The following is a 14,601-nucleotide window of genomic DNA, read 5'->3' on the forward strand; positions in this document are numbered from 1 at the left end:
AGGGCAGGCAGGAGTGATTTTTGCAGACCTGTGGACCCTGGCAGGATCCTCCTGACCAGTGAAGGAAGAAAACAGAGAGCTGAGGGTGAGAGCTGGAAATTTGGGCTTGCTCCTTTGCCCATGGCAAGGGAGAGGAGGTTGTGGGCAGGATGGCGGGGCTGCTTGAAGTATGCCTTTTCCTCCCCCTGCCCCCTGCCTCCTGGCTTGGGCAAATGGACACAGAAGCACTATAGAGCCCGCAGGTCTGCTGACCATAGCCACAGCTGCCTTCGCCTGTGCTTTGAGCCTGCCCTGGACAGAATAATTTAATAAATTCAAGCAGATACTAGATTATCTGGCTGCTAAGTCTCCTGGAGTTTCATGGGCAGCTTCACCATGTTCCACTCAGATGCAGTGATACAGTTGGATGTCTTCCTCGGTGACGTGGCCATTGGGGCAGGTTTGTGAGTAACAGCAGCCTGGGGCAGTGTTGGACGTGCTGGAGGACACATGCCGTTCAGGGGCCCAGCAGGCGGGAGCTATGAGCCGACAGGACTTGTGGAGCTCAGCATAGGCAAATGCAAAGTCCTGCACCTGGGCCAGAACAAGCCCATGCAACAGCGCAGGCTGAGACTGAGCAGGCAGCAGCTCTGCAGGAATGGACCCCAGACCCTGGTGGACAAGTTATACATGAGCCACCAGGGCACCTTGGGGGAATGGAGACCGCATACTGGGGCTATATTAACAAGTGTGTTGTTAATGGTGGGAAGTGACTGCTCCACTCTGCTCAGCACTCATAAAGATACCTGTGACCAGTTTGGGGGCCCAGGTACAAGAGGGATGCTAACAAACTAAAGAAAGGCTGGGAAGGGCCACTAAGATGTCAGGGGGTTGAGCAGAGGATGCAGGAGGAGAAGCTGATGAGGCTGGGTTTGTGCAGGCTGGAGAAGGGAAGGTGAAGGCAGGATTTAATTGCTTTGCTCCACTACCTAAAGGGCGATAATACAGAAGACCAAGATACACTTTTCTCAGAAGGGGACAGTGAAAGGGCAACAGAGAACAGACACAAGCTGCAACATAGGAAATTCCATCTGGGTGCAAGGTACAATTATCTGGAATGAAGGTTGCTCAGCTGGAACAGGGGCTCAGAGAGGTTGTGGAGTCTCCATCCTTGGAGATTTTCAAAATTCAACTGGATGAGGCCCTGAGCAACCTGATCAAACTTTGAAACTAGCTTCACTTTGAGCACGAGTTGGACTTGAGAACCCCAGAGGTCCCTTACATCTTCAATTTTTCTGTGACCCTAGGAAGTCCAGAATGAGGGTCAAGATTATCCAGCATGTATCTAACAGACCTCTCAATTTTTTCTCAGCCACCAGAATAAAGCCAGTAAGTGAGGTCCTGGGACAGAAGGCCTGTATTTAGTACATTGGATCATATGAGGGAGAGGCTGAAGCTGGAGAAGATGCCATTCCCGTGCCAACTCCTCTGTGCCCCAAGCAGCACAGCACAAAGCGGGCTGGCAGTTGCACCTGGCACATGAGGATTACCAAGGAGGCAAGATGCCATGACACTGCTCTGCAAAGTCATGAGATGCAGGACTCACCAGGGGACAGGAAGGGTGCTGGGGTGGGAGTCAAGCATGTGAACAGTTTCAACAAATTCAGTTTTAAGGCCACATTTGCAGCCGCTAGTCCTGGGCTCTTGCAGGAATGGGAAGGACCCTGGCTCCGGGCACGAGGAGCTACTCTGGCTGCCATCTGGCTGAGCGAAGCCTCCCCCTCTGAGCACTCCCATCCCACCCTATCTCCAGGGTACCCACTGCACCCGAGGTGAGTTGGGTCTAAGGGGACAGTGGAGTGGCCATCCTGCACCATGCCTGGGCCAAGGGAGTCCTCACTCATCTGTGTCAGTCTACAGCGGTTTCTTTTCACCGTCACAGTCCCTCCAAAAGGCTAATTTAGCAAGACGGTCTAAAACAAGACATCTGAGTTCAGTTGCTGGCTCTGTCACAGATTTCTTGTGCAATTGCCGAATTTGTCTGTGTCTCAGCTTCCATATGTACAACTGGAGTTGTTGCCAGTTTTGTCTATTTAAGGGTAGTAGGTGGTTGTATGGTGAGACCCCGGTTGAACTGGAACTTTGAGCCATTCTCCTCATTCAAATATATGAAAATCCATTTGGAGCAAAAAGGTACGTACCAACATAACAACATTATTTCTATCATGTAGGTGCTACTTACTGTACCTTTAGTAATTTCTGGAACATTAAATTCATATGATAAATTACTGAAGACTGGAAAAAATTCATTCACTGGCTTTATCCTGATGTAAATGTAGATGATATCTGGAAATATAACAGAAGATTAAATCATAGTTAAGTATGGCTGCGAAATTTTCTCATGCATATATTCAAAATACATATGGCATTCTTCTCTCCATGCTGTTACAGCACAGGAAAATATCAAAAGAAGCGTAAAAGGGATACTTGCTTGAGTAGTTAGGACAGGCAATATCTTGCACCCTGACAGTCAAAGAATAAACTTCAACTCCTAGATTAGCTGGGTTTTCTAAATCAATACTTTCAGTCATCTGAATTAAAAAGAAACACAATTGTATTTATACTTCCTTACATAAAGTCACAATACACATGATGGCAATTACTTTTTTCAGTGTTCTGTAAGTGTGGTCTCTCTCTTGGATATATAGAATTCCCCTGTAGGAGTAATATGGGCTATTAATCAATTACAGGATTGGATTCCAGGCTTTTTCTACATGTTCACGCCCTGGTGTCCCTTGGCAATTCAAAACTCTTTCCTTCTGCCAACAAAATATCTTTCCCTTAAGTGCAGGAAGTTTTATCATTTGGATCATAAGGTCTTGACCTTTTACCTGGTTAATTCAAAGAGTATGTAATGAGCTGGCTATTTGCTGTGCCTTTTGGTGGCTCAACAAGAATCTGCTATTGCTAAACAGTAATAGTTACTCCTTGAGCTCGTGCCTGCAGACATGTATTAAAGGTATCAGGTTCAGCCAGAAATGTTTATCCAGGAACCAAGTTGTTACTAAATGGTGGCTCACGCAGATTTAAATCCTAATCTCCTGAACTCTCTGTCTTTCTGTAGGAGCCTCATAAACTCTGGGGCAACCAGGAAGCACAAGCATCCACTGTTTATCATCTACAGGGAAATTCCTGCAGGGACAGGACACTTCAGATAGCCTGTTACATTATACATACACGGTGATCAAAGGGCTGACAACAATCATATCCTGTGCAGCAATGAAAATGCTTTTTATGTTGGCAGATGAAGCAGCTAAGGGCAGTGCTCGTTGACATGTACACCTCAGATCAAAAATTAAAGCAAGCCATACAAAATTGTTTTACTGCTCCTGTTTTAGACAGAATTCCTATTTTTTGCTATGTTTCCCTTTTTCTGTATTTGTCCATGGCTCCTTTTAAAGCAACAAAACAACCACCATTGCACATGTCCAGCAACTGGTGGGGGTTCTGGCCAATGCAAATATGCCAGCAGCTATCAGCATAAGGAACCCATATTTTGACATGCAAAGTAACACAAGTGCAAATCCCACCACACTTTTGTGAAAATTTACCATTCAAAGTGGTTTTACAATTCTGACCAATGAAGCTGCGAAGTAGTTACTGAGTGTGGGGTTTCTCAAGTATTTCAATTCGTTATGCTGAATAGCAAGGATCTTCCACAGTCTGTCATGAATAAATGGGTATGAAATGGCATCAAATTTCTCTGTTTATCCATATCAAACTCGGTGCTTCACACTCCCTAAAGAAGGATTTTTTTTTCAATCGTATCTAGCACATTTATTTAAAACTGGAGAAAACAGTTCTCTGTTCACCAAATTCTGTAGAATCCATAGAAAGCATCCTATCAAAGGGTATGTAGTTCACATCCAGTCGACACAGCCATTCTCCACATCACACCCACTGTGACATGAATTACAGTATTTCTTTTTTTCTTGTACAGACAATTAATTCAAAGAACTTATAATATTTTATAAGTTGACTTCTGAAATGGGACAATCTGAAATAAAGCCACAAACGACTGACCACAAGTCTTCCAGACACAGTGGGCTCCAGAGCGAAGTTATTGCTTCCAAAACCAGATAATCCAGTGAAATTAAATCGATTGTTTGATGGATCAACATCAATATCCTTACAGTAATTTCTAAGACCAAGAAGAAATGTCCCAGCAGTCATATTTTCATTTGCCTCTTTCCTGTTTAAAACAAACACATTTCCCATCAGAGCAACTTATATTTCTTCTCTTGAACTTTTCATATATTACATGCCAAAACATTGACTTCCATTTATTTTCTAAGTGAAATCCTAGCACTAAATAGGCAACAGTTGATGAAGCAACCCAGTGTCTGATCCATACACTGTGGTGGACAACAGCCCTGTACAATGGGCAGGACATAAACATTTAGCCAGATCCAAACCATAAACCTGGAACTCAGCTAAACTTCAGAAGCTGCCATGAGATCTTAATGTTCCAGATTAGTTCAATTAATAATCAGTATTTTAAAACATCTTTACAACATTCATTTCTTCAGTATGTTATAATGTTCTCCTGATGAGAAGCTTGTTCTTTTCTCCTTAACTAATAGCTGGACTATTCTGCTGTTTTGTGAAACTAGCATTTCTGGCCCTGCTGTTGACAGTGAGGGTCCCTGTGATGCACATAATGGAATTGGGGGCAGAGGCTGTCAATTTAATTTTTTTTAATCAAGAGAATTAAATACAAAAAAATTAAGAACCAACTGAAATATCATTAAGCCCTGATTTTGTTCCCTTGTGCAATCCCTATAAGACTAGTTCTTTATTTGATCACATTTTTTCCCTGAAGATTTTTGCCTCCTTCAGATCAAAATATAAGCTCACTAGATAACAGAGAGACTGTTGTGTTATTGTCATGGATGATGTAACTAAGCAGGGCTCTGAAGAATTGGATTCTCTTCCTGCAAGTACGTAAAAGTATGTGATTTAAATGCAAGACATTTCTATTAGATAGTGAGCAAACAATTTAAACAGATACCCACTAGCCGGGTATTCCTCACTGCATAGGTTCGTGGCCTGAGATGCTGGATTTTTATCTGCAGGACCGTCAAACTACCGTAAGTGCACCTGAAGAACTGCACTATGCAATGCAGTGTACCCTGAAAGATCAGAGCCCAGGCACATCAAACATTTCAGATGGACAATTTTGACTTCAGTCTTTCTATGACACACTTCATCTGTAAAATGGAGTTAATGTTATGTCCTCATCTGCAAATATAAACTACCTGATCATCACAAAGGTCTCAGAGCATTCATAGCCATAGCAAAGTCCATGACTAAGTTACACAGAGGACACCTATAACAAGAGGTGATCTGGGCTCTGAAGACCTTACAGATTGCATTAGGTAAAAACCATGCAGGTCACCAGGGAGAGGTTTAGAAGAGAAGATCGGGAAGTTTAAAATAAAACTCCAGAACTGACTGGCAAGCTTTCCCTGGTGAATGATTCCCCACAGTTTAGCATAAAGTAAGAAAGGAGGAGCCTGGATCTCTATGGGTCAGAAAAGTAACTCTATAACACATGGCTCTGATATCCTACGGGTTTAGGTATCTGAAAGAAAGATAAAGTATCTGACTATACACTGACATTTTTAGTCCAAATTTCCAGTTTGAACATGTCAGGAAATTGAGTTTTGTGCCCTAAGACACTTACAGTGAACACTAACCTTTAAAGACTTAAAGATAAATGTCCATTTGAACTAGCTGTGGTAGATCTGGGGACCCCAACTGATGTGCCCTAGACTGCACACTGGTCTGGGGCAACAAGGCAGCGCTAAGGCAATGACGAGCATCAATACCTGAAGGTAGAAGGATTGCATCCTGGTGGGTTGTCATTGATATCGTCAATAATGATTGTGATCTCCATTTCTCTGGCATGACCACCACTGGGACTGTCCTCCACCCGAACTATCACTGAAATGTTAGGATGGAGCCGCAGTGGAAGGGCATCTCGGTCAATTCTCCCAGTCACGTGCAGCACTCCAGTCACTGGGCAGAAAGCAGCCGGAAGTTAGATGCTCACCATGGAGGGAAGTAACAAACTCATGATGTACATGCAAGAGGACAGGGTACCTCAGCAGACAGGTAGCAGAATAAAAAGTATTCTGTTCTGTGCAAATCATGGCTGGTTTAGTTATTTTCTAAAATGATACAAAATGGCTCTGAAAGTTCTGTGTAAGACTTTAATGGATAGATACCCATTGCTCAAAAATACACCATTGGTGGCCTCAGCAGAGAGCTTGGAAAGCAGTTAGATTTCCCTTACACTCTCAAAGAGCTAGTACAAGTCAGAGTTGAGTGCAGTCACAGAGCATCAAGGGCAATGAGCTGCTAATGCCTGTGCTGTCCTTGTTCTCTAGCTAGTAAGACTGCTTCACTTTCTACTGTTATCATTCAAGCATCCTTCAGCACCTCTAAATCTACTCACACGTCAACGGAGCTGCTCTTAGCTGTGACAGATTGCGCCAAGTGCTCTGGTCAGCCATTCACTTAATATTTTTTTTTAACTCTGTTAGCCTTTGTTCAAAAAAAAGAAGGTTTTTGTGGCAAAGCACAGTACTATTCCCAGAGCACAAAGGAGGTGAAGGAACAGTGTATATATCCTCTGCCTTTTGGAGTGTAATTGAGGGGGAGGGTGGCAATACCTGGCCAAAGGACATAGGGAGTCCAAAGCATTTAAGGATCATCCTGATCTCCCACAGCACTGTGCTGTGTGGCACCTTTTATAGCTGTGATAAGCAGTTCTAAAGCAATAGCAGACAAGGAGCAAAGCAGTCACTGAATGCCAGCCCTGGAGCAAAAACCTCAGGGCACTGGTGTATGCACCCTAGAGAGCATGGGGAGACAGGACCAGCATGAGAGAGGACTTTCTTGGATGGCCTTGCCTGAGGAGGGTCATGGATCGAGCAATGAAGCTAAGGTGCAGATTTGCTGTGCACTTCAATGCTAGAGCAGATTTCAGGCAGGAGAGAGGACATTATGTTCTAACTGTGTGCAGCTGTTTCAAAGCCCCAGAAGGGTCACTTGCAGTCCTCAGAGATTAAAAAGAAGGCAGCTAACCTTACTTCCACCCAAGGGACCGTCACCCTCCAGCCATAAGTCAATATTTGTCAATAAGTCACCTTTAACCTACTTTCTTCAAGACATCTTACTGAATCTTGGTCAGCTGACAGAAGAATTTGACCCTGATAACATACTGAGCATTTCTTATTTCTAGGGGTAGCCACAGAATAAAATAAGTCAATTTAAAACAAAGGCAAAAACATTTTCTCCAACGTAGCCACTCTCTTTTTTGGGTGTCAGAAGGCACATTTTTGTTTGTCTTACATGGATTTATGGAGAAATATTGGTCAGAAGACTGGATGCTGTAGAAAAGTCTGCTGGAAGAGTCTTCATCATCGGGATCTTTAGCTGTTATATTGGCAACAACGGTGCCTGGGCTTTGCTCCTCTGGAATCCTGTAGATTCTTTGTTTTCTACAAGATAAAACAGAAGTTAGCAAAGCTCACATCTGTGTTTGCAAGGGCAGCTGATCACAAACTTAGCAGAGCAGCCACCTGTAGCAGCAGAACCATGGCCACGCTGGGCTCAGAGATGGCTATTTGCATGTCAGGGTAAATATCCCAGTCACTGGTTCTGCCAGCTGGACATGCAGCAATAGCTGAACTGGTACGTATCCTTCCCCTGCAACTTTCTCACGGTAAAAACAATTTGACTTTCACAGAATCATGGAAACTGAAGATGGAAGGGGCTGTTAAGGTCATGCAGTCCATCTCCCTACAGAGCCACCAGCTTGTAAAGCCACTTGCTTTAATTCCTTCATTTTGCAAGAGAAAAACAAAAGTAGAAGCAGTAATGTAATTAATCATCTTTTGGAATGAATGCTGGAGGCTTTTTGGGGACAACAGTATTACTAAAAAGCTGAGTTGCCTTTGCAGTAGGTGGAAGCAGGGAAGAGCACTCCTGTGGGTGCCCACCAGATGAACATGCTCCAAACTCCCAGCAACATCTGTCTGTCTGATTCATTTTACGTAGAGAAAATCGTCCTTTACTGCTGCTGTTTGGTATGCCAGTGCTCCCAAATTTCCCATGAATTAAGTGAGTTTTATAGCTCTGATATAGTCTGTCAGGCAATTGCGCAGGATTGCTTATAATGGTTGCAGTTGCATGTTCACATGGGTACTCAGGTATGCAATTATGGTACTTGAACCACATACAAAAGCAGGCATGGACAAGCACACAAAAACTGTGCAAGGAATTTATGACAGCTGACTGATTCTACTGACACACACACAAACACACAAACATCTCCTGCTTCTAGAAATCAAAGGGACTTGAAGGTGCTCAAGAGTTCAGAAAAGCATTAGGAGTATGTTTCAAGACTGAATCCTTTCTGAACATTTTAAGCTTCCTATGCCACCACTTAGTTAATCGACTAGTCTATAGTTCCCAGTATAGGAAAGCATGAGCCCTCCGTTGTCGTCTGAAAACCAACGTCATGGGGCACTTAGCAATTGGAGCAGAGAATTGCAGAGACAGAACAGAAGATCCCATGCCTCCAGGTCTCCCCTTGCAATTTTAAAAATGGCTAAGAAGACACAGTATCTTCAACTGTTTTGTCAGCTCATATGAAAAGAGAAAAGCATGCAGGAGAGAAATCACATAGGGTTTTCCCAGTAAAAACACCTAACTTACAGCACCTAACTTTACAACAGTAAACAAGGAGTTTGTGAAGGCTGCGGAATCAGTGTATTTATTAAATTTCTATCTCACTCTTGGCATTGGATCTCTTCCTTCCTTGTTCTCCTGTTGCTTCCAGAGTCACTCAAAAACAAAACAAATAGCAAGAGATCTCTTTCACTGCTACCAAAAATGCCACCCCAAAATGCCTCTCTGATCACTGGGGAATATGGGAGGGACAGCTCTAACTGGTTTTGGCTCGAAGTAGTGAACTCCCTATGCCCACAGGGACGACAACTCGGACCTCTCTGTGAACAGCAAACTCACCACAGCTCCACCTTCGCAGCCCTACCAGCCCCCCTGCGCCCTGCATGGGCCATTGTCCGGTCCCCACCAGATCTCTTGGGAAGAAACAGGATGTTTTCAAGCACATCCCCGTAGCACGGAGTACTAGTACAGCTGGGGAGGAGTTGGGGCCACTTCCTACACAGCTACATCTGGGCCGTGTCCTGTTGTCCATCTGTCTGCCACCTGCCAGTGGCTTTTTACAGGATGGTTCAAGCAGACCTTTTAGATACTGCAATGTAATTGTGAAGGAAGCATATGTTTGTTTTCTTGTCTTCTCCTTTGTTTTCCTGACTCCACAAGTTTTCCATTGATTTTAACAGCCAGAATTTCAAAAGGCTGAATGCCAATGTACTGTTGTGAACACCAAAACCAGATGTGCTTGCATATACTATGGGGACAATTAAAAAGACCCTTTGAAACTCTATTCTTGACAGCTTTGATCGGGAGAAAATAAAGAAGGTTTGCTAACTCGTCAAGTTTCCCCAGCTCCCACCCCAGCACTAATTCTTTTAGTGTCAGAAAGTATGTAGTCCCAGCATGCAGCTCACATTGTAGCAGGGGAGAGGCCATACACACGCATACTGAGGACAGCTCATGAAGCGTAATTTAATCTAAAGTTCTTTACAAACCGAGCTGCTCTTTTTGGTCTGTAGTGTCAATCTAAAAGGGAAAAGATTCAAACAAATACCAGGCCTTATTTGTGCCATATGAGAACTGAGTCTTAGACCTGAGGTGTTAAGATGCTCAGGTCACTGCAGCTTTCACTAATTCGAACAAGTAGATAAATGCTTAAAAAAGCTCCTTTAGCATTCCAGACATAAGGATAAATAAACAGAAATGGCAACATTTGGAGGAAATAATCAGTTTAGAACACAATGTGCAAATGTCGGCACTGGGAAGAGGATTCCTCCTGCTTGTAGCAGTACAGTAATATGGAGCGAGCTGTTAAGCTTATTGATTATTGCAGATATGAAGTTCAAGTATTAAATAAGAAGTAACAAAAAAAAATCCATGTCTGTTTCTAACATTTCATTCTTCTGTTTCTTCAGATTCTCCACCCCTTTACCCAGGAAGGTCCAGACCCTTGGCCTCAGCCCAAGAGCCACGCATTGTTCTGGCTCCACAAAGCACCCAGAAGATTGCTCCAAATAAGTGGCTGGAAACCTCCTGGCATGGAAGGTGCCACACTGTCTTATCCTTTGGATAGACAGCAGGAGGGCGGCCATCATAAATATTCTCAGCAGGGACCTTGTAGACTCTCAGGATCAGGAGACATAAAGAGTGTCTTGAATCCAATCGGTGTCTCATGCAAGTGACGAAGATAAATCAGCAACACAAGCAGATTGACTGTAATAATGTCAAGCTCCCGCTCCATCATACTTTCCACCGCAAAACAGCCTGCTGGTGGTACATGTACATTCTTTCCCACTTTTCCAAATTTTCAACAATATTCCTGATTCCAACTAAAAAACTCCATTAGTCTTCAAAAGCTATTTCTGACTTGTGTGTTATAACACAATTTTCTGCTTATGACACAGTAAGAGACGACAATGTTTCAAAGATCACTGGGATTGTTTACAAGTGTGTGTGTCTGGGAAGAAGAGGAAGACAGATCAAAAGTGAGACCTTTTTATGTCTAGACATTTCTGCATGAATAAAGATCATTATGGTGAAATGCACATCTGCATGAAGGGTAAATTCTATATGAATGTATTCACACAGGGTAAAATTCATCTCCTTGTCTGAACTTGTCCGAAGGTCTTTGCATAGCTTTAACCTCTCAAAATGCTAATAAGTACAACAAGCTTGCGTGCCTGTTCTTAGCATGAAGGCAGAGCCTGGAAAATTTGAAACTATTAAGAATATAAATGAGAATAAAAGAGGGAAATGAGGGCAAAGCTTTCCAGTAAAAGAACAGGAATCATAACAAAATTAAAATACAGTTTTCAGTAGTATTTTGTTGTTATATTTACTTGCCCTTATGTTACACCCTCCCATTGGTGCCAAAGCAGTAAAGGTGGGAAAACATCTACATTTTGAGTGCAACAGAAGTTTTTCACTCACGTGGTAAAGTAAGGTCTTTCATCATTGATGTTAATTATATTTATAGTCACTGTTTTAGATGAGCTGAGTCCGTCTGGATCTGTCACTGTTATATTTAAAAAGTAACTGTTAAATAAGAAAACAAAACAAGAATCGTTCTGTGGCTATGTAGGAAAACATTTCTCTGCCTACTGTAAGCTAATAGACCATGTGAATAAAATACATTCTCACCAATGTGGATCTTTCTCATAATCCAACTCTTTTGTAGAAAAAATGGCTCCGCTTTCCAAGACCAAGAATGGCACTGATGCAGGGAGCAGTGAATACTGAAATGAAGAGAGCAAGAAATTAGTCTTTGTATTCATTCCTTGCCCTGTAAAACGGGTCAAATTATAGTACAGTATTTGCCTCAAAACTTTGCATATTGAAACATGCTGTCATACAGATGCCAGCACAAGCCTTGATCATTGGAGCTGAAGTTAGCTCAAATGTGGTTGTACGTGCTTTGCTTGACAGCCAGTGGAGAGTCACAGACATTGAATTACATTAAAGCCCACACCATTCTCTACCTCTGTGAACTCCAGCTCTGCAATGAGAATTTAACATAGAGGTCAGCCAGCAGAAACACAGCGTGGTAGGCAAAAATCAGCTTTGCACAAAGGAGAAGAGAGAGAAGAAGGAGTGAGGCTGGATTTGGGGGCATAGGGCGCACCGTGCAGGAGGCAGTGAAGTGTAGGGGTCCAGATGATGGGAGAAGCCAAGGAGGGGAGAGTGGACTGTCACAGAGTACGTGAGGGTGTGAGGCTGAAAGGTGTGCACAACAGCTTGGTGTTAATGCAGCTGTTCAGCGGTGGCATGTAGCAGCTGCCGCTTTGTGCATTGCACAACACAAATGGGTACTGCACCAGTGCATGGGTGTGGGAGGGAGCTGAGCACCCTGACACCCTACACAGTAGGGAGAAAGGCAGCACCCTGACCCCCATGGCTGCAGGGTAGCTACCACATGCCCACCACATCCTCCCTGCTATCGTCCACATGCTACTGCCAGGCCATCACAAATAAGCCCTCAAGGACATTTCCTTTGCTAGTGCAGGTGCTAATAATACCGATAAAGTCTGAAGTATGCAATAACAGATGGTCATGCACCATACAAGTAATCTGCAAAATCCACTGAGCAGATCTGTCCAGGGGATGCAACTGCTCTCGTGTTACTTTTTGGAAAAAAACAGGAGGTACAGAGAGCTGAGTGAAACAACTTGCCTCCCACAGTGATAGATTTAATTGAAATTGCTTTAAAAAAGCAGGTAGGTGATTACAATTCTTTTAACAATTTTTTTGCCAGTTGACCTTTCTAAGTTCCCTCTCCAGATTATTATTTTACCTGTTGCCCAGCATTTCTATATTTGCAGCTTCTTATTATGCCTGAGCTTCATCAGGGGTTAGAAGGCATGTGGAACTCACTGCTGTTGCTTTCAGAAACAAAGCAGAGCTAAACCCCAGGCCTCTGCTTCCCTCCTCACCAGCTTGGGTTTGGTAGTTTGACTGGGCAAAGCCTGAGGACGGACTTCAAGGTAATTGTGCTCTTGAATAATGCTACACATTGAAGTAGCATCTTCAGGTTCAGTTCTTGAATGTGCTGTCTTTTATAAAGCCAAAGCCAATAAAGAAAGCTACAATACAATTCTTAGGTAAGTGCAGTTACTTTTCCCCTGTCTGCAAGCAAACTTATCACTTTCCAGAAATTTTTGCTGATACCAAGAGTATTTTCAGATCAACTAACACATTTTCTTAACTGAAGGTCACAGTTTGCCCTGGGATTGTCAAAAAGCTGAGATTCAGTTGCCTTGTAAGCGATTTCCTTACTGTCTCATTTAAAAGAATTTACATTGCAATACAGAAGGTTAAAACTTTTATTTACTTTTAGTCACTCTCATCTACAAGAAAGGTTTTGCAAGCCATTTTTTTTTTTTAAAAAGAGACACAATTTCTTCTGTATCTCTGATTAACTATATCAAACTCTGCCTTCAATATCCCTTAATTTTGGAGGGCTGAGAACTCAAAATACAATTTGTGTCCAAATATTGAGGCTGGGTTTTCTTAGTTTATTATTGAAAATGCTTCTTTTTTCCTGACTAAACATTTTCCTGTGTTCCTGATAAGGAAGGCATTTGTTGAAAGATGCTGGCAATTAGCATTTCAGATACAGTGGATTATATCATCTCTGGGTTTTTTTCTTTAACACAACTTACATTGAGTTCAGCATTTTCAGGATCAGCTGCATCGACTTGGTAAATGCATTCCGGAGGTGTTCCTTCCAAGACATAGATCGCTACAGCTGCATGGATATGAGTGTACTCAGTGTTAATTGGGTAAGAATAAAGGACACGGTAGCAAACATACTGATACACTGAAGCTGTCCAGATGCCTGCTGCGTCTTCTCACTTCACAAGTGTAATTCCAAAATCATCACAAATACTCAAAAGATAAAAAGAAACCAATTACATATCTGTAAACAGGCAACCATCACTGTGAGTTGCAATATGAATTGTGCCTCTGGGAGAAAGATTACATACGGTCTATCTTGAGCTGCTCACAGGGTGTGGAGTAAAATGATGCATTTGGGCTACACCTGTGTCTTTCTTTACTATGCAGATGGGGAGAACGTAGCCCTGTACTAGGTCCTCATCGCCATTCCCTCCCTCTCCACCCCCTGTCCCCTGCCAGGAGGCCTCAGAGCCTTTCCTCTTCATTTCTGCTTTTCCTTTACACCTGCAAGGTGAATAAATAGTGGATGGTCTGCACTGACTTAAATTTTTGCCTTATTAAGGGTGCTAATTCAGTGCAAGGTGTATTTCTTTCCATGCCAGAATTCTCACAGCTAGGCCATCCCGTACTGGGCCACTGGCAACAGGCTTAGCTCTCCTTGGGTATAGCGATTAACAGAACAACAGATCTTTAGATCACATTATTTGCTTTATGCCCTTTTGTGTCTGCTGGACCTGCTGTTTCTGGACTATTAATTTCCACTGTGACCCCTGCTGACTGCTGCTTCTCATCAAAGCAGTGAGAATACCAGAGCAGCATAATGAGTTGTTCCCAGAGGACAACAGTATGAATATAAAGTTTAATGAGAGGGAGATGCTTTCTCATAACCAGCGAATGCGCAATTAGTGTCTAATTGTAGCTGGTACTGTTAACTAAAGCCACACAGTTAGACAGATCAGACATCTGTGCTCACCAATTTATGGCAGCTCTAGCTGAGCACTAAGCTGATGCACTTATTTGTAACAAGCTCCCACGTAGAGTGTGTTTCATGCTGTGCCGATCCCCTGAAGTGTCACATTTAATTATTATTAGATTCCAGCAGCACCCATGATATGCAAGACACCAGCTATACTGAGAAGATGACACAGACTCTTCCCTAGGGGAAGCTAATTTGCTTTACAAACTAAGTATTGT

General features: G+C 42.9%; 1 protein-coding gene across 1 annotated transcript in view; it reads right to left on the reverse strand.

Moving 5' to 3' along the window:
* Positions 1 to 14,601, reverse strand: part of CDHR3 (cadherin-related family member 3) — a 41,136-nt gene that overhangs the window by 16,563 nt on the left and 9,972 nt on the right. Inside the window, exons 4-11 of the mRNA XM_009328323.1 lie at positions 13,392 to 13,477; positions 11,374 to 11,468; positions 11,164 to 11,268; positions 7,399 to 7,547; positions 5,871 to 6,060; positions 4,063 to 4,231; positions 2,471 to 2,570; positions 2,227 to 2,325 (exon numbers count right to left, since the gene is read on the reverse strand). Of these exons, the coding sequence (XP_009326598.1) occupies positions 2,227 to 2,325; positions 2,471 to 2,570; positions 4,063 to 4,231; positions 5,871 to 6,060; positions 7,399 to 7,547; positions 11,164 to 11,268; positions 11,374 to 11,468; positions 13,392 to 13,477 (993 nt within the window). The remainder of the gene's footprint in view (positions 1 to 2,226; positions 2,326 to 2,470; positions 2,571 to 4,062; positions 4,232 to 5,870; positions 6,061 to 7,398; positions 7,548 to 11,163; positions 11,269 to 11,373; positions 11,469 to 13,391; positions 13,478 to 14,601) is intronic.

This window comes from Pygoscelis adeliae, unplaced genomic scaffold, assembly GCF_000699105.1.
Source record: "Pygoscelis adeliae isolate BGI_AS28 unplaced genomic scaffold, ASM69910v1 Scaffold267, whole genome shotgun sequence".
Classification (NCBI taxonomy): Eukaryota; Metazoa; Chordata; class Aves; order Sphenisciformes; family Spheniscidae; genus Pygoscelis; species Pygoscelis adeliae.